The 19,684-nt window shown below is 38.1% G+C and overlaps 3 protein-coding genes and 2 non-coding genes across 6 annotated transcripts; 1 reads left to right on the forward strand and 4 right to left on the reverse strand.

Annotated features, from left to right (window-relative positions):
* Positions 1 to 490: 490 nt before the first annotated feature.
* LOC108761922 (frizzled-4) lies at positions 491 to 15,141 on the reverse strand. Its single transcript, XM_018508705.1, has 7 exons — positions 14,834 to 15,141; positions 13,146 to 13,536; positions 11,681 to 11,924; positions 11,344 to 11,590; positions 10,463 to 10,712; positions 4,901 to 5,094; positions 491 to 1,734 (listed from the first exon to the last, which is right to left on the reverse strand). The coding sequence occupies exons 2-7, from the start codon at positions 13,346 to 13,348 to the stop codon at positions 926 to 928; spliced, it is 1,947 nt and encodes a 648-aa protein (XP_018364207.1). The 5' UTR covers positions 13,349 to 13,536; positions 14,834 to 15,141; the 3' UTR covers positions 491 to 925.
* Positions 15,142 to 16,193: 1,052 nt separating this feature from the next.
* Positions 16,194 to 17,539, reverse strand: LOC108761847 (V-type proton ATPase subunit D). 2 transcript variants are annotated; one of them, XM_018508610.1, is made up of 3 exons: positions 17,127 to 17,539; positions 16,562 to 16,965; positions 16,194 to 16,479 (listed from the first exon to the last, which is right to left on the reverse strand). In XM_018508610.1, exons 1-2 carry the CDS (start codon positions 17,514 to 17,516, stop codon positions 16,636 to 16,638), a joined length of 720 nt encoding a protein of 239 aa, XP_018364112.1. In that variant the 5' UTR covers positions 17,517 to 17,539; the 3' UTR covers positions 16,194 to 16,479; positions 16,562 to 16,635. The 2 variants fall into 2 exon arrangements, with proteins under 2 accessions (XP_018364112.1, XP_018364104.1); XM_018508602.1 differs by having other exon boundaries at positions 16,194 to 16,483.
* A 138-nt stretch (positions 17,540 to 17,677) lies between these two features.
* Positions 17,678 to 17,748, forward strand: TRNAG-GCC (transfer RNA glycine (anticodon GCC)). The gene has a single exon. It is a non-coding gene; the product is annotated as a tRNA-Gly (tRNA).
* A 140-nt stretch (positions 17,749 to 17,888) lies between these two features.
* Positions 17,889 to 17,959, reverse strand: TRNAG-GCC (transfer RNA glycine (anticodon GCC)). The gene has a single exon. It is a non-coding gene; the product is annotated as a tRNA-Gly (tRNA).
* A 246-nt stretch (positions 17,960 to 18,205) lies between these two features.
* On the reverse strand, positions 18,206 to 19,545 carry LOC108761912 (uncharacterized). Its single transcript, XM_018508693.1, has 4 exons — positions 19,135 to 19,545; positions 18,960 to 19,017; positions 18,520 to 18,643; positions 18,206 to 18,281 (listed from the first exon to the last, which is right to left on the reverse strand). The coding sequence occupies exons 1-4, from the start codon at positions 19,247 to 19,249 to the stop codon at positions 18,222 to 18,224; spliced, it is 357 nt and encodes a 118-aa protein (XP_018364195.1). The 5' UTR covers positions 19,250 to 19,545; the 3' UTR covers positions 18,206 to 18,221.
* Positions 19,546 to 19,684: the final 139 nt, after the last annotated feature.

Here is a 19,684-nt window from a genome sequence, read left to right on the forward strand (position 1 = left end):
AAACATTCTTGATTAGTAAGCGACATACATATCAACTGTACATATCGTTTATGTGTTATAACTTAATAAACTATATATATATATACGGAACGACGAAGTGGATACTAATCTATCCCTTTCGACACAAGAACAAAATGTAACTAAATAAAGTTAAAAAGTTCAGAGTCTAAAATGTAACTAAGTTAAGTTAAAATTATTTAACTTTTCAACTTTTTAACTTAACTTTTAGCTTTTTAACTTGGCACTATCCAACCCTGATTACTAGACTGCGGAAGTTTATGCAAAATACTTAACTGAATGTTTTGCATAAAATGCATATTTTGCAATTTTGTAAATTTACAGATGGCAATCTCAATCTTTTTACTTCACCTTTTAATAACTCTTTAACGAACAACTGTTCGATTGACTGCTAAAACTGTCCAATAGTTAATATTCAGTTAAGTATTTTGCATAAAGTTCCGCAGTCTAATTATTACAATTATGGGAAGAAAAAAAAAGAGATTCGTTAATTAACAAGGATCGAATCGACGTGTCATTAAGATGCTAAATAACTTGAAATAAATCATTTTATGTGTATACATGAGAAAATTTGACAGACAAATACAAAAGTATATTACATATTTTGTAGTGTAATTCGTTTCTAATGGGCAGTATTCCCGATTCTGGCAGTTCGAGCTTACACACATTGTAAGATCGTTTCGATTACAAATATCTACAAATGTTATTGTATGTCGCTGACTCTGGATGGAGTTTTAAGACTAACAATAAGTACCTAATACAAGACTTGAACTGATCTTAAGTAAGAGATCAGTTTAGAAATATCGCTTAATGTGCAATGTGTCATATCCAGTTGGATGCAACGCGACGCGACGCGACGTAAGGCACAAAACAACAAACAGCTAACGTGTTAACGTTCGTTCAAAGTTCAAACTTGCGTTTCGCTACCGGAATGATAGTGTTTCCGGTGTTTCCGATGCTTCTTATTCTTATGGTTCCTATGTGGCATTTGCGAATTGGTTAACGTTGCATGCTGATGCAATAGAGGATGCTGCTGCGGCGTTAGATGAGCGAGATGGTGAATCTGATGAGGTATAGGATTGGCAGCGTTGTAACAGGTGTGTACAAGGGGGACGGGATGGCATTTATGCGGAGGTTGTTTGCAGTGCGGCAGTTTACGGCAAACGTTTGTTACTTCCGGCCACCAGATCCACGCGGCAGCCATCACGCCGGCACCGAGGGTCACTACTAATCGTAGGATGAAAACTTGCAACAGAGGACGAACAGGTACGCGAGGTGCCGTTGACGGTTCCGGTGCTCGGAGCCACGTTTCTCTTCCCCACCATTCATAGAAAGTCGTGCTGGCGAGGCAAATGATCAGGATGGCGTAGAGGCAACCGAATATGCCGACGCGAGTCAATAGCTGCTTTTGTCGTCGGTGAATTTCTGCTGGGGATGATTTCACGCCGGAGATTTCACGCTGTGAACGCAATGGATTCGCGTGGGACGCCGTTAGCGCCGTAAAAACTGCCGCTGCCGCTGCCGCCGCCGCCGTCGACGAAGACGACGACGTCGACATCGACGTCGATGTCGGTGTCACCGTCGGCCGCCGCGGTAACGCCAATGTTGCCAAACCGATTAAAAGGAACGTTGCGCCAAACGACAGATAGACGAATTGCGGCGCCAGCACTAATACCAGAAGAGAATGCGCGTTCTGCTGACCGACGAAACAACTCGCTGCAACAGATAAATGAAAATTAATATCTTTGCGAACTCGCTGCGAAAGTTTCTTTACCAATAAAGTATCTATATCCCAGACAGCACAGAATATTTATGTGATAAATATTTATTAATATTCATTTTTTGAAATGTTACATAGATATTTTATACATATTTTATATAAAGCTTTATTCGAAATATTATTAAAATATAGACTAAATATTTTATGCAATATTTATGATAAATATAAATAAATATTTCTATTAAGTATTTTTTATTTGGCTTATAATATCTCATTAAGTATTTTTATTTAGCATTTACTAAAACTATTCTAATAAGTATTTCATAATATTTATAATAAATATTTATGATCTGTGCAATCTAAAACCACAAAAATATTTACAAAATATTTAAAATAAATCTTATAAATATTTCTAAATATTTTGTAAATATTGTGTGCTGTCTAGGATTATGTATATGTATAATACTACTGATATACATACGAAGTATGATATTGCCGAACGAAGAAAAGAATCAGATGTTAGAACATATAGCTTTGATTTAAAATTGCAATTGCGGAATGTTTCGTTATTTAATAGTGTCCTGTTTTACCAATTTACCAATAAAGTATAATTAATTTTCCTCGACTCGTTTCTCTTAATTGCACTTACGGATTGAAAAGTCCTTCTCCACAATTAAAGTATTGACAATAACACTGGCTGCCAGCTACAATTTAATACGAAAAATGAAAGAAAATTAAAAATTATTGTTTTGTCACCGGCTTCTGCAGTCAACTCGTCACAATATGTGCTGCATATAAGAGTTTCAGATTTTACCCGTTTAAAATAAGTAACCAGCAGCCTACAGAAAACCTCGAAGAACAATACTATGCTTGTAGAAATGAGCTAGGAACTTTAGTATAAGAGAAAAGAGTCGCCAAAAATTTCGTTCGTATGCTACGAATAAAATTGATGTGAAGCCATGAAACCGAGCAGTATTTTAATTGATCTCTTTCTAAGAGATGGCGTTGCAATATGTTAGATAAGGACAGATGAATGCATTTGAGCGAGACACAACGATATGTAATAAGTATAAGAAATGAATGAAAGATGTCACTATTATCGAATTTGAAATTTTAAAAAGTCTGTACTATCGACTTCGATCAAGTTCGGCCGTCGATCCAGCATTCCTTTAAATAATTTTTTCAAGCGCATTCTTCGATTTAATAATTCGCAATGTAAGTTTTTTCTTTTTTTATAAATATAGAGAACGCGAGAGCGTGAAGAATTTTGGTCCTATACTTCTCATGTGATGGGAAAATTTTTACATTCCGTAATTACACATCATCGTATCGAATATCCTCATGGGTTTGATTGGGATTCTAAACATATATTGGACAGAGAAAAAATATGGAACAAAAGGGTGATATCAGAAATGATACATATAAAGGAACAAAAACAAGGATTGAATCTACAGAACGATACTCAATCTCTTGATCCATTATACATTAATTTATTTACTGACACATAATGCTTCGACACTTAATAAAGTTTATTTTATGTATTTAATTTTAAAAATTCAGTTATTATTTTCACTTGTCATTGGGTCGCAGCGCCACGAATTCTGTTTCTCCTTCAATTTGGTTCATTCCTTGTTAACACTGTAACTTATAGGTTGTGTGTGTGTTGTCTCATATTATTGATTCGTGTAAGCTTAATTTAATTATTATTTTTTGCTTGCTTATCTAATTCTTTAACTAATTATTACATATTTTATGTAAACAGTAAATCGATCAATTTAATGGATTATTCAAGTTTAACAACGCTTATTCATATCTTATATTCATGTGAGTGTTTTATATATATTTTTATATTTTTTCAAAAAAACTTATTTTTATGACACTTATTTTTATTCAATTATATTTCAATAAATCTGACACTTTAATGAATATGATGATGACTTCAGACAGGACATTTCTACTACGTTATATATATATATATATATATACTTTATTGCGTTGCGTTTTTTCCTGGTTTTTTTTATGTATATTGATTAATTTTGATTAATTTATTGTGTACTGAGGAGGACCTTGACCATAGGTCGAAACGTCTAAATTTTGTTTAATTTTGATAAATTATTATTATTATTACACACCAATATCCAGTGTCGGCTCATATTGGCTTTTGGGAAAATTTTTATTTCGCGAGGGAGAATGCGGCTGTAGATCCCGACATATACTGACATATGGTGGAGCGCATCGCTGACATTCCTTCCGCGATCCACGAATTAACTGGATCGACCTAATTTCATTTTTTTCTCTACTGCCCATGATCGGAGACTCGAAACAAAGCACAAAGGGAAATATCGAGCGTAAATCGACTACGAAAAAATAAATAGGTTTAAAGATAATATATTTCCTAATATTTTTCAGTATAAAGTTAATTATTCACGTATAACGTGTTGTACTTATTTGTATTATCCGTATTTACACATTCAAGGGTAAATATAATGATTAATGGTATGAATAATCGAAGGTTGTGTCGCTACGCTCCGAACCGGTCGTTTAATTCGAAGATGCTAATCTCGGCTGGTCGCTCTCGAGCATAACTTATCGAGAACGTAAATACGAGAGAGCGCAGCGTGGCGTGGCGCGGCGGTGCGGTGCGTATTAGCATAAAATAGCCTTCTCAACTGGACCACTCAAATTAAGATCGATGGAGGGACTAGATGGCAAGGACAAATAAAGATAGGAATAGAGAGATGAGTAAGGATAGGGTAAAAAAAAAACAATGATTGAAGACTATAAGGATCCCGAGAATCCCGAATAAATCCGAGGATCTCCAACTTCTAACTACGCCAATGGCGCAACCTCATAAAACAAACGGTATAACGAGGCGTGGCCGTAAAACCACTCCGGGCATTCTTCTTAGAGGTTGACCAACGCGAGTTTTAACATTTAATATCGTGCGCCATTGCTTGGCCCAGCCAAACACTCCAAGCAGTAGGCTGCAGTTAAAAGTACGTTCCAAAAGTCAACGTCTTAATGTCGTCCGCGATGAGCGCGAATAAAGACGTTGGAGAGGAAAATCTATTCGTTGCGTTGCGTTGGGTCGATTTGGTAAAATTCCTCCTGGAGATGTCCAATTTAAGTAGATGTCTAACAGGACTGGGTAGTGGAACTTACCAGTCAACTCGTCGGCGTCGACATCCCTCGTGACCAGTACGGCGATAGTGTGCGCAGCGGGGAGGCTCCAGGCCGCGACGGTGGCTACGGTTGAGAATCCCTGCTGCAGTCCGAAACTATCCTCCTTGTAGTTGCCAGCCGTTCTCGTCCATTTTCTGGCCATTATGCACCACCACGCGCATATCACGACCCACCTGCGACCGGTCCAAATCGTATCGAGTACAACATCAAATAGGAATTCTACACACGTTACTCGCAACACAATAATTCCATTTATACATAATAGATTAGATTCTACGATTTTGACAATTAAAATCAATAAAATTAAGCACGTAAAATTTGCAAGTATGCAAAAATTGCAGAGACTGCAAAGTTTGTCGATGGACGTGGAATTGTCAATCACGTTCCGAAAGCTTCTTCAAATCGATTGTACGGCCCTGCGAGTTTGCAACTCGAATAAATAAAAGAGGAAGGAAGGAAGGAAGAAAGGAAGGAAAGAGTCGAGAGGGCCGCTATAGGGACTATAGGCGGGTAAAAGGTAGAAGGTAGGACTAGGAGCACGCACAGCACGAGAATGAGATGGAGTGACGCGCGAGGCGGCCGAGCCGAGTAAGTGTTTGCGCCTCGTTTGACCTGTTCGCGCTGCTTTTCGATCTTGTCGAAGAGAGAGAGAGAGAGAGAGAGAGACTCGCGTGATTAATTAGTCGGCTTTTCACCGCAACGGACAACCTCTTGGCTGCTCTCTCGTGCTCTCTCGGCGAGCATAACTGGTTGCCGAGGAGAACGGATTATAGGCAGGGTGATCTGTGTGATAGTGTGATCATGCGACGTGGCCCGCGCGCTGCACTGTGCAGTTGCACGTTGCACGTGCGTGCGGTGCACGACCATGCACGACGCTGCTGGACGCTGCGCGCTGCGGTGAGTTGTGAAGAGTGCGAGGCTGCGAGGACGAAGAAAGGCACGTTCTCTCTCTCTCTCCCTCTCTCTCCCCCCCTCTCTCTCTCTCGCGCGCGCGCGAGATCAACACGCATGCCGCTGGACCATTGTTCGTTCCAGGCAGTTCCAGGCTCCGAAACGGTTCTCAGCGAGTCGTTGCTCTCATCGAAGCGATTCTTCGCGCGGATATTTACGACGCGCGAGCGCGAAATCACTCTCATTATGCGCAAACGTAATCTTGTCATTTGAAATCGAAATAAGACAATTTGCGACAGATAATATATCTAGAGAATTTGAGATGTATAATAATAAAAAAATCTCATATTTATATTTAAAAAAAATAATTTCTTTTTATAAATACATTGAATCTCGAAGCGATTAGCTACGACGTCGAATTTCGAAAGCCTAGGCTCGATCGTCTCGTAAGGCAGTCAACCTTCTCGAGTGTTTGCCGCCACTATATCTGGTAGTATTTATCCGGCGAACAACGGTAACCGTGTCTCTTGGCGCGCATCTACATTGGTAGATCCACAAATCTACCAACAAGTATAGTTCTCGACTCCTCTCGCACCTTTGCCCCAACACATTGGAGAATGTTAACAAAAATAACGATTTATCTTTTTTAATAAATATATTTTGCGACCGTGCCGTATCGAGAGATGCCAAGTGAAACAGTTGAAGAGTCGAGAAGGTTGAATTTGACATCTCCATTGAAGTCGCGTCGCGCGAGACGTATGTACAGCCCGAGTCGAATCTCTGATAATTGTGGAGCGAGGATATTCGACAGATTCGCTAATTCCCTTCCGCGAATTTATTGCGTTTGGAAAAGCAAAAACTCACTCGTCGAATTCCGGTCGCGCGGTGATGAATGGAGCGACGCGGTTGCACTCATGGAACGTCGATAAAAACTTAAAAACTTAAAAAGAGAAAGGAAAAAAAATATCTAAAGGGACAGGTTAACAGTTAGAGAGAATTAGAGAGAACTAATATATAAAAAAAAAAAGGCTAGAGGTATATAAATATATATAAAAATAAGGGAGAGAAGAAAGGGGATGATTTTTCTGGACGTTTCCGGCCTAGCGGTAACGATCGACGCGCAGGTATAAGAACGATTAATAAAGAGTAACGAGCTCGATGTCGTCAAAGTATGCGTAATAAGGCCGATTAGTTGTGGCACGAAATTCTCTCTCTCTCTTTCTTGGTAACCTCGCTGCCACGATGTAGACTGCTACACGGCTGGGTGGTCGACCACTCGCAGTTTCCGTGCAACTCGGACTCCGTCGCGGGAGGAGGGCAGAGAGGAGAGACTACCTAACGACTCGCTAACTAACAAAACAAACAAGAGGTAGCTAGTGCCCCTCTCATCTCATCTCGCTGATTATATACCCCGCGGGATCCCTATACACCATGTCTCTCTCTCTCTCTCTCTCTCTCTATCGCGCGCGCGCGTTTCTTCCCGTTCCCTCGGCCGCTTCGCGTCTCCGTCTTTTTCTTACCCTCTCCGACTCGGTCTTCTCTCACGATCATGAATTCGGAAGAGTTGATGTTACTTAATGAACTAATTCACTCGCATGAGAGAATTCGTTTACGTGCGTGATTTACATTCGCAAAATCGATGGGATTCAACTAATTGTAAGTTGTATTTGAGAATAATTGCAAGACAAATATAAATGTAAGTGCGAAAACAAATAACTACACTGCCCGGAAAGAAAACGATGGAAGTCTATGTCGAAACGCAGTTATAATATACACATACATAGTTTTCGCGTTTAATTTTACGTGTTAACTTTACTTTTACTTACAATTAGTTTCATATGCTGTGTAGTAAAACTAAAAAGTTTATTTAAAAAACGTAAAAGGATAAATGAAATTCTACTTTCGACTTTTGATTTGACATTGAATTATATGCCATTGAGTTATATCATAGATCGTCTAAAGTATGCTTTACGATACGTCAATGTATCAATAAAAAAAAATTTATAAAAAGACGTAGTGACGTTCCGAGTTCCGTCTTCCTCGAAATAGACGAATGCGAGATGAGATAACTCTGGAGACTTGTTATCGGGGCCCGATGGCTCCTCATCGCTGTACTGGCCGCGTTCCTCACTCATCAGTCTCATTACTGGCGCGTAGAGCTCATCAGTAGAGCTCTTATCTTGGATAAATTATCGAGAAATTCTCGGATCCGGGTCCTTAAGCTTAAGGCCCGGGGAATGCCGGGGATTGGGTCCATTGGGTAGTGGGCACCGAGAGAGAGATGATGGATCAGCTCTTTCCTCGAGCCCTTCTTTCAACTTGTCCTTTTTCCCTCGTTCTTGAGACGGCCGTCAAACTCTTGGAGCAGGGACTCCAGAGGCAGAGGAGAGGAAAGGACAGAAAACGAAGGAAGGAGAGAAAAGAGAGAAACGGAAACACGAAACTGCCGGATTACCTACCTACCACCATGGGGCTGTACGATCCTTTCTGTCAATGGCGTAGCAACGCCGATTATCGATTCTTTCAGAACAGAATAGATTTATATATATATATAGAGAGAGAGAGAGAGAGAGAGAGAGAGAGAGAGAGAAACTGAATCGAATCGTCATTTGAATTTGACAATTTTTGATTTTAAGAAATTGTATGTATGTGTGTGTGTTATATATATTATGACTTTTAATTTTAACAAAATATTCCATTAGCAATGTAGTCTCACAACTATTGTGAAAATAGATATAAACAGAAAATTTAAGGATTATCAAGTAAGTTTTTGTTATCGCAAATGCATAAATTTTTGCTCGGAGCTCTAATAAAAGCTCTAATGTGGAGCTTACAAATTGGAGAATTTTCACAAATGAGTCATAATTTCTCTTTTAAAGAAAGCTCGTTAAAAATCTCGTTGCTTTTCAAGCCAGTAAACTTGACACATGTTGCGGGAATAATGTGAAAAGGGAGGTGGTGGAAAGCGAGAGGAGAGAGGCGAGACAGGACAATGCATGGCTAGGAGGACCCTATGGGTCCATGGTGCACGGCTTCGTGGCTTCGTGGTTTCGTGTCCGGAGGGCGCGATGTTTATCGGCTCTTTCGATGTAAATTATGGCCATACGCTATAGAGTTCGCTACAGCACGCTGCACGGCGCGCAAAAGTATTCGGGCTCCGAGTAGTCCGAGCGAGTAGTCCGAGTTCAGGGTCGGATCTTCGCGATAGGGGGGGGGGGGGGGGGGGACGTACTCATTTCTTATTTAAAACTTGCAGTTTTTCAATGCAAAGTCCCGAGTCCGAAACTGTACGAATTGTACGTTTCAAAATTATAGTAAACTGACAATGAGTATAACATGTGAAATCGATGAAGATTGAAAAATACGTGAAAAAAAATTTTCAATATTTATAGTTGAATGTTTAAATAAATTTGAAAATTCACGAGATATTATAAGACGATCGATTTTGCGAAACTCGTTTGCACAATTACAATCACAAATGGTATTCATATACTATATGAATCATCTTATTTTTGTCCGAAGCGTCGTTTTGTCCATCTCCCACCTTGCCGTCTCTCTCTCGCTCTCTTTCTCTCTCTCGTTCTGCTCTTCTCGCACTTTCTTTTTCCTTCTCAAGCAACTCGCTTTCTCTAAGATGGAATGCCATTGACTCCATGCATATCTGGCAACAAGGTTCCTCTCCGACCCATCTCACATACCGGGTGATCCTCGTTTATCCGAGTACTAAAAGATTTATGAACGCAAAGTACTTACTAATTCTGAAAAATATACATAGATGAAAATCTCAAGACCACAGGCAGCATTAGTTTCAGCGAAAGTATAGTTTAAAAATTGTGAAAAATCTAAAAATTCTGAAATCAAGTATGCACAAATTTGATAAATATAATAAAGAATCGAAGAATAATCTTTTACAAAGCTTTCTTTTCATAGCACGAATATTGAAATTTCAAATCGTAAAATTACAAATTTTGTAATTTGTAATTAAAAAATATATTTATCGTATTAAAAAGTACATTTTCTACAAAAGCATACATTGATATGAAACTCTCTCGAGTCCTTTTTATACAACACATGACGTATGTATAAACATTGGATTATAGGAACAAATACACGGGCGAACGGATAATTTTTTGCTCAAGTATACCACCCGTTAGACGCGTTAAGATGAGCCTCTCAGTATAAACGGGATGAGATGGGATGGGACGAGATGGGAGTCAGAGGCTCGTTAGCGGCACGAGGGGAGTCAACACTGTTGCCAGATTGTTATCCCTACCTCGGCGGACGATGCAGTCTCGTCGCAGCAAGGCTGGCCGAGTGCAACAAGCCGCTCTGCAACACCCGACAACTTTGAAACATGTTACGAGAATACCATTTGATTCTCGCACCTGTGCGTAATTATAAAATCTAGCAATAGCGATAGGGAAATATCTTTTTGTTGAAATACCTTTTTTCAACAAGTAAAACGAAATTGCATCAGCCAACATTACATATACCAACATCCTCTGCGTTGTTTGTAAATTAATATCCAAGTATATGATAAATAAAAAGATTGCAAGGAGCGATAATCGCTGTTACCCCCAACCCAATCGGTAGTTTACATTCATCAATCATCTTGAAATAATGCATAAAATAAGAAATGTGTAAACTTACCAAACGATTGCTGCGTTTCCAAAATAATAGAGTAGCAGAAAAACTATGGCGCAATACGGATTAGCTAGGCCGTCTTGCGTTAGGTACTGTTGTTGCTGTTGCTGCTGTTGCTGGGCCAAGACAGCTTGTTCCTGTGGATGTAACTGAATCGCAGGAGTGCAGGCGACGTTTAGCCGGCCGGCAGCCAATCGAATCACGTAGCCAATTGCGACTGCCGCATGACAAATTGTCAAAAAGACTATCGCACGCTCTGCAAGCAAATATTATCCATGTTTTGAAGAATTTTAATACAATGGCGTGAAAAAACGCCAAAACATTCGCGGTATTCGCATTGAGAGAAAAGATTTTGTTAATTTAGCAAGCCACCAGTATCTTTAACCGGTGATCGGTAAATACGTGACAACAAATTATGTTGTTGTAATTGCTGCTAGTCTGCTATACCAACCAATTATTAGTAACAGAAACAAACTATATAGAATCTAACTCATCTTTTGGATAGACTTTAGCTCGTTCACATAGAATTCGTAGATGATCGTGGAGTCTTAAGTCGTAGGAAACCGACCAAGCACAGTCAAATATAGGGAGAATACTTGACTAGAATTAGCCAATTTCTTACGATTTGAGACCCTGCAACCGTCTACGACTTGTATATATACATGAGCCTCTTATTTGCTAGCGATACTATTATTTGTTACATTGACGAATTAGTTTGTAATCGTAACAAATCGATTGTTTTTTTAACAAACATCACATTTGCTTTCCCTTGATTTGTTCCTATAACAAAATCATTTCTCTCAGTGCGCAGAATCAGAATCAATCAAACGACTGCAACGGTTGCAATAATAAGAAATGGTTTCGCTTGGCGAGGAAGATTTTCTTACCTGCGGGGCTGGTCAGTATAGGCCGTTTGCGTGGCTTCAATAACGTCAGGATAGCGATCGCGACGGAGACTAAGCATACCGTTACAAATACGGCCATCCAGGCCTCCGCAAGCCTCTTGTCCTTCTGGGACCAAAGGATATCGGCATCGCAAGCGGCGGCGCATCTTCCAGAGCGATTCAGGAAGATGTATAATCCAGACTTGGCGTACCAGGAACAGCCCCAAGGTCCGTTGCTGGTGCTTACCGCCTGGATGATAATACATGTACGTGTAATGTTTAGTCGAGTAACAATTTTTAATATACATATATCTTTATAACATGTATATTCGCTAAATACTTGAATAGGATTAGCCGGCCCTGGCTCGCCCGGTCCTTCCATGCACATGTGCTGGTGATTGTTCTCCGGTGGAAACTTGGAACAATTCAATGCGGCGGGCCAGGGAAAACCGAATCCCTGAAGAACTGGGTAACAGCGTGCCCGCACTTGTTCGCACAGACCTCGACAGGGACCTATAGGTGCGGGAACCTTCTCGGTACACATCGGAGCATACACCGAACACAAGAACAGATGCAATTGCGCGCTGCAACAAGTTATTAACAATTAGAGATCAGCAAAAATCACATTTTTTAACATTCTGCTTCTGTCTTTTTAAATTATTTATTATTCAAAGTTTCAAACATGTATTGTTTAATAGATATTATTATTTATTAGAAATTTATCTAATGTCAAATCAGCTGATATACCTAAATATAAATGTAAATATATATAATGTCCAAGGCCGATAATGTGTGCATACGTAAAAAAATTATTTCGTTAAATTATTATTATTATTATTATTATCTGTTATAAAGCAAAGATTGCTACAAGATTGCAGTTATAAAGAAAACGCTTCTACTACTAATAGTAGAGAAAAGCCCCCTATTATGAGATAGGCGCCTAATATGAGATAGCGGCGTATTTTTGCTAAACTAATAAACGCTATCTATATTGGTTCCACCATGAATTTATTGCTCTTGGATTGAAAACTATTTAGTAGAAAATTCATTATTAGATCATGCCTGTAGTCATTGTAAAGATTTTAGAATTTGGATGTCTTCAAGTTTCATTGAGATGAGCATTTAAACCTTGTTTACTATTTAATAAATAAATATTTGGCAATAAATTCTTCATGTAGTGATAGAGTAAGGTCATACTAATAGAAAAATATGGGATATGTTGAATTGTTTAATTACAGAAGTTAGATTTGATGATCGTAAAATCATAAGATGTGGAAATCGTAATATGAGATAGTATAAATGTTATTGTACAATAATAAAAAAGACAACCGGAATGAACGTCGAACGCCTATATCTACGAGGCTTGATTCTAACTACCTGAAAACGAGTTCTATGTATAATCTATCGCGTGCTCATTTTTGGCGCACGCTGGCTACGTTTGTTTGTATTTTAGAAACATTAAATAAAGTTTTTTAATCGCAATACTGATATACTTTGCGTTTTACTATCGATTTCTCGAGGCATCTCATATTAGGAGCACAATTTTTTGACTTTGCGATTTGCTCACTTTTTACATTTCTTTAATTTAAAAAAAGATAGAATTTGAATTAAATTTTATGTAATGTTATCTTAAAGCTTATTAAATTCCCTTCAAAATGACCTATTATTTTTTAAAATTCTGCTTATAGACTTCTAGCATTTACCCAAAATGAACTCGGTATCTCATAATAGGAGCCTTTCCTCTATAACGTATATACTATTTCGATAAACGATATGTGAAGAAAGAGCATCCATATTTAATTTACCTGCATCCGTATTGAATAAGCGGGCTGAACGTTTGTAAGGTAAAATCGGCATCGCCTTGAATCTCGTGACCAACTAGATTCGGCATGACAGTGACATTGTAGCCAAGGCCACGACACATCTCGATTCTGATCGGCTCGCAGGCGCCGTGCGCGCACCATATTGCACGTATCAACGTCAACAACGGCAACAAAATCCAACGCATTTTCCGCGAAAAACCTTTTCCAATAAATATTCCTTATGTCGTAAACGTTATTTCACCTTTTCTATCGTACATGGCATTCGCCGTGCTGGAAGTGCTGCAACTTTTGGGATATGTCTGTCGATCGTGCATCACGCGGCTTCGAGTTTCAATCGGGAATTCGAAGAAAAAGCGTAATGGACATGTATTTCCTGTAACATGGAAATAGAAGAGAGATCAAATAAATATACGTGTGTGTATATATATATATATATACAGGGTGTATAAAAAGTCCCGGACCCCTTAAATATCTTGAAAAGTAATCATTTTTGAGAAAAATGTTTTATACAAAAGATGTAGGGTTGAAAATGATCTATTAATTGACCTTATCAATTTGACCTTGGATGGTGCCACCAAGGTCAAATTGATAAGGTCAAGTCAAGGCCAAATCGATTTTTTTAAACGAAACATCCTATTTTTGATTCTAGAATCTAATAGCTGAGGTCGGGAGCTTTCCAAAACACTATAATAAAGCCTCTTTTTAATCAGTACTTTTCAAGTTATTAGAGTTGAAAGTTACGGAACCGCCGCGGCATTAACATTACCTAAGATGATCGTATCCATTTTATTACTATATCTTTGTTTATTTGTTCTTGTCTTATTCTAGAGATATCAATTTTGCATGTGATAAGTTAAAAATCTGTTTTCTATTCAGAGATATAACTTGACGAAGTTCCAGATCCCGGTGGGGCCTAGCCGAGAAAGTAATTAAAAACTATTATAGTAGGTAAGGCGAGTTGGGTTAAAGGAATGACAAATGCTCAAACGAATGACAGTTGATTTAGATATACCATTGTCTTTATTTCTAAAAAAATTGATTGAAAAGTCTTGTCGCTTGCGTAAGACCTCCTATGACCACCCCATCCTCGCATCATTAAAATGGATACGATCATCTTAGCTTAGGTAATGCTAATGCCGCGGCGGTTCCTTAACTTTCAACTCTCATAACTTCAAAAGTATTGATTAAAAAGAGGCTTTATTAGTGTTTTGGAAAGCTCCCGACCTCAGCTATTAGATTCTAGAATCAAAAATAGGGTGTTTCGTTTAAAAAAATCAATTTGACCTTGACTTGACCTTGGTGGCACTATCCAAGGTCAAATTGATAAGGTCAATAGATCATTTTCAACCTTATATATTTTGTATAAAATATTTTTCTCAAAAATAATTACTTTTCAAGCTATTCAAGGGATCCAGGACTTTTTATACACCTTGTATATAAATAACAAGTTTTACAATTAACTTGATTTCAATTGAAATTTCTGGTAAGTAAAAAATTCGTAAAAGCGTGAAAATTTAATACGGAAATATGTTGAGAAAAATTACCTATATTAAAAATGCACATAGAAAAACATCGAGAATTAATTAAATACAAAATTTGACTAAGAGAGATGTGCTTTTTCACAAAGATTAACAAAGATTTAACTTTATTGTTTATTCAACTGGACTCACTTTCTTGTCGTAATTAAAATCCTGTCATAGCTTTATTTGAAGAACCGTCAAATTTAATCTTGACGAATAGTTCAATTAACTTATTTGCGCATTAAATGAGATCATCAATTTCAACTGGTGCTTCTCTCCAATGTAGATTCGGTCTTGCTTTTAATTTAATCAAGTTTCAACAACTGAGATCTCAACACGATAACTTGACATCGCACTCTGTCCTTTGCGACGCAGATTGAACTTGATGAAATGTACGTAGATTTCACACACACAAATACACATACACACACACACATACACTTTAATTTAATAATTTAGAAATATAGATTTGAAAAATAATTAACTTTACTTTACATATGTATAACGTGAAACGCAGACATCTTATATTGTTTCTTCTCTCAGAAAAGGAACAGTTTGTAAACCATTCACGAGGAACATGCGTACGCACGCACGCACGCACGCATGCACGCACGCACGCACGCACGCGCGCACACAGCTCTGATTAATTAACAATTCACGATCAGTGACGCGCGACACGCGCGCGTTTAAACAACCGTGGAAGTGCGATTTCAAATGTGAATGTAGAAATAGAATCGATCACAATAAAGGCGAGCGCATAATCGGGCAATCACGGAAGACGATAACGCGTGCTACAATGATCCTTCAGACGGATCATTGTGAATTTAATTAATCGGCGAATCAATCGCCTAAGAATAGCCAGGCTGAACGCGCGATCCTCCCTCGTTGAAACTTTCCGTGCGACTAAACCACAGTAAACGCTCGCGGCTCGCTCGACCCGACCGCGACCGGCCCGCCGCGACGCCCCTGGACGCCCCGCGTCCGACGCCCACGGATTGCGCCCTAGTGTGACGTGACGTGACGTCTGTTTATCCCTCCCTTCCTTCCTACGCTTGTTCGCTTCTTTACAGGGCCTTCTGGCTCTCCTCTGCTCTCCTCTGCTCTCCTCTGGCTGCATGGTTCCTCTCTCCACTGGCACCGGCATGGCACCGGCAGGGAATAGGGATTTCCGTCCCGTCGTGCTCCTATACACACACACACACACACACACACATTCGTATTTCGTATGCGCCACTGCGCCTTCTTCGTCTGGCGATCGAGTCCAATCGACTCTGATTATTCCACGTTTGGTATGCGGCGCGGGATCATTTTTTATATATCTTTTACACATGTGCATCTAATTTACGAAAGAGAAAAATCGAGAGAGAGAGAGATTACTTCCTAAATTTAAGGGGTTGAAGAAACGCTGCAAATAGCAAGGAAACTCATTCTTACAAGGAAAATATCAGTACATATATTAATTGGAGCTTATATAATATAATGTGAAAATTAGGCACACAATGCTTGGGCAAGTTGAAATTTTCGTGCGAAAGGAGGTTTTTCGTTATTTCAACGTAGTTGCTACACCTACGAGAGAGATCTGTCAAGAGTAGATTATTAGGAGAGAGAAAAGAACAGCAGTCACGTTCTCATATCCCGATGTTTGGCAGCATAGTTAATTTAAGACTGGCTTTACGGGCTGTATTTTCTTGGTATAATTGGACCTACGCAGCTCTGGTGCCCTTTTTTCATATTCTCGCCTTCTCTCGCGCTTCCTCCTTCGTTCAGAGGTTCGGCATTTATCGCAGGGTGACTACCTTCCTTGAGTTCGAACAGAGTGAAATAAATTAATTATCAGAACAAAATATATAAAGATAGCATCGTCGTGGACATTCGTACCGCTGTATTTTCTTCAAGCGTGCTCTCGAATCGTGAATCATTACAATTCTGTTATAATACACACACCCTACGTATTAAAAGAGAAGATCCTCGTCCGTATCGTCTAGTAGGACATTGGTGCTCCGAATGAAATGGTAAGAGGACTGTCGATCACGTAATCGCTTCGTTTTCCGCTCTCGTATCTTCTTAAGACGATAAAATTCTTCTCGCTCGTACTCATCAAGTTCGGTGACGATGTACGCGAGGGTCCGTTCTAACCGAGGTATAATAATGTAGCGAAGAGCGTTTACACGACGTCTCGTTGTCTTGATTACTCGATCGAGGATCTGATACTTGCGCTGCAATGACGCCAATTCGACCAGCAGATCTATCGCCTTTCCATAATTAATCTTCAATCTAGCCACCTGTTGCGAGGTATCGAGATATTTGTATAGAAGCTTGCGGAACACATCACCGACGGACAACAATGTTTACTTAATTGATAAAAGCAAAACGGTTAATTGTGGTCAACTTTTCATCATATGGCGCATGCTGCATACATATAATGGTAAATGCACATAATCACTTGTTGACCGCCTCTGGCTAATCCCGTAAATTTGAAGGGATCGGCGCCACTGCGGAAGGTCTCGTAAATCCATAGTCGAATCCCACCGATCATCTCCTGTCTGGTTCGAATCTTGGTTTTGGCCTTGTCGACCGCCTGTAGGACCAGCTCGTTTACTCCACCTGTCGCGTAATTAACTTCGACCAACGAGAAAGCCGCGTCTCTCATAACTTGGCCAAGCTGCGATTTATTCTTGAGTAATTGCAACATAATTTCGCGAAATCGAATTAAGAGACCATCGATTCGTTTTGAAAGCAAATCGCGACCCCTACGGGCGCAGGTCAAACGGCATTTCACACTTGTATGCGAGCTGGATGTCGGGAAAACTGCTAGTCTGTCTACAATCTCCATAACTGTCTGGCATCGAAATTATATGGATCATGGTAAAATTGATGTTCAGTTTTATTGATTTCTTCATTTAAAAAAAAAAACAAAATACGACTTTCAATTTTAATTATCATGTATTTTGAACGTAATGTATTGAGTTTGTACGAATAAGCCAGTTCACAGAAGCATCGGTGGTTCAGTGGTAGAATGCTCGCCTGCCACGCGGGCGGCCCGGGTTCGATTCCCGGCCGATGCATAAAATATTTTTTTGTTAAATTTTTATTACATAAAAATATTATTACATAGAAAATTTACGTTTGAGACTCAACTACTCAATTTCTCTATTGTCTCGCGAATGATTCATATTCGAATGGACAAAGACAAAAATAACGATATTGCATCGGCCGGGAATCGAACCCGGGCCGCCCGCGTGGCAGGCGAGCATTCTACCACTGAACCACCGATGCTCATGCTCGGCTTTGCCAACTAGTATTTTCTTATTTCACATATCAACTTTTTCTTTCTATAGCTTACTTCCAATCATTTATAATTTACAATTTATAATTAAAAATGTTTAATCTTTCGTGTAATTGTTTAAAAATTTTTTTCTTCATAATAATTATTTTATTAGAATAAATTGTAGAAACTATTTCAAACAAGGAATTTTTACTTTAAACAAACAAATCGTCACTGTTTTTGTTTATGAATAATTACTAGTTGTTACTAAAGTTAATGATTCAAGTCCCAATACTGTTCGCCGTACTCTCCATTTTTGTTACCCCATTTCACCTAAAAAAAATTATGCAACGAATTATAAATAATAAATTACATTTAAACAGATATATTAATAAATTGATGGTTATTCAAGACGCTACTTAATAGCTTTAATTTACAAAACGATGTAAGATATAAAATACAAAATACAAAATGTACATAAAATACAAAATAACATTCACAAGTAAATTGTGATGTACGTATATAAAAAAATAATATGTTTGTGTATATGATTATGAAATAAGATAATTACCTTGCCGCTAAAACGGTTGTTGTCAAAATCTTTTCGTTCAAATCTTTGTTCCCATTCAATAGGATTCTCACAGACATAACCAAATTCAAGTTTAAGAGGTGCCAAATGTTCCGAAAATATATCTCTACATGGGATGAACGTCATCAAAATACATTTACAATTTTTTTTGTCATTTTATACAAATGCTATGTCTTATATTTAATTTACTTTAAACAATCTGTAATTCGCGTCAGAATTTATAAGATTCCGTTCAAACTACTTATGTGCCGGGTGAAACAAAAGATATTTAAAAAATACACATATCATATACAAAATGTATTAAAATTCATACATATGTATATGTAAAAATACATGGCATATAAAATTAGAAATAAAAATCTATCCTGAAAAATTTAATGCCAATTACTTATAAATAGATATATATAGAAGATTTGACTCACTGAAAATATTGTCCCATCGACAAAATATCTGATGCTCTTTCCTGTTTTGAGGTCCCTTCTTTATTCACAATTTGTGAATTTATAATCATGATTAAAACAAATTAAAATTTACATATACATATAATAATTATATAAAATACACACAATCGAATCACGATTTATTTATGATATTTACCTGTCAAAGTCATTTCTGTAAGTTTTTCCAATAAATGGGCTGCGACAAAATTTACGAAAAGTAGTATCGTTGCCATTTGTATAAAAAGTAAATTAAAATTATATTTTATCCGCATTGTTGTATCTAATAATATAACTTTAAACTTGCAATCCGTTGTTGTCTTATAGAGTGAATGGTAAACTACTGAAGAGGAGGATGTATTGAATAGGAGAAATTATGGTCTCTGCATTTCACGTTTTTTTTCGGATAATATGCTCTATTTAATACAAGAGTGAAAGTGTACTAACGTAATGCATCATTGATGTAGAATTTATTTTTAACGTAACTGTCTACCTTCTAGTTTACAAACAATATGCTCTATAATAAATATTATAATACAATTGCAAACTTGTTCTAAATATTATTATTCTATATTTTGCATAATATTTTATTTCTCTCTCTCTCTCTCTCTCTCTCTCTCTATATATATATATATATACATATATATATATGGGGCATTCCACGTCAACGAGAGACCCCCCACCCCCAGAATTGGTTTAAACGAAAAGAG

Source organism: Trachymyrmex cornetzi, unplaced genomic scaffold (genome assembly GCF_001594075.2).
Source record: "Trachymyrmex cornetzi isolate Tcor2-1 unplaced genomic scaffold, Tcor1.1 scaffold1096, whole genome shotgun sequence".
Lineage (NCBI taxonomy): Eukaryota > Metazoa > Arthropoda > Insecta > Hymenoptera > Formicidae > Trachymyrmex > Trachymyrmex cornetzi.

Excerpts from the sequence above, each read along its gene's own strand:
- LOC108761922 (XM_018508705.1), bottom strand. The coding sequence starts at position 13,348 with ATGCGTTGGATTTTGTTGCCGTTGTTGACGTTGATACGTGCAATATGG. Across the intron at positions 11,591-11,680 it reads GGCCGGCTAATCCTATTCAA|GCGGTAAGCACCAGCAACGG; the intron begins GTATTTAGCGAA and ends ATTATCATCCAG. Across the intron at positions 10,713-11,343 it reads TATACTGACCAGCCCCGCAG|AGCGTGCGATAGTCTTTTTG; the intron begins GTAAGAAAATCT and ends ATTTGCTTGCAG.
- LOC108761847 (XM_018508610.1), bottom strand. The coding sequence starts at position 17,516 with ATGGAGATTGTAGACAGACTAGCAGTTTTCCCGACATCCAGCTCGCAT. Across the intron at positions 16,966-17,126 it reads TAGCCAGAGGCGGTCAACAA|GTGGCTAGATTGAAGATTAA; the intron begins GTGATTATGTGC and ends ACCTCGCAACAG.
- LOC108761912 (XM_018508693.1), bottom strand. The coding sequence starts at position 19,249 with ATGCGGATAAAATATAATTTTAATTTACTTTTTATACAAATGGCAACG. Across the intron at positions 19,018-19,134 it reads TACAGAAATGACTTTGACAG|AAGGGACCTCAAAACAGGAA; the intron begins GTAAATATCATA and ends TTGTGAATAAAG. Across the intron at positions 18,644-18,959 it reads TCGATGGGACAATATTTTCA|AGATATATTTTCGGAACATT; the intron begins GTGAGTCAAATC and ends CATCCCATGTAG.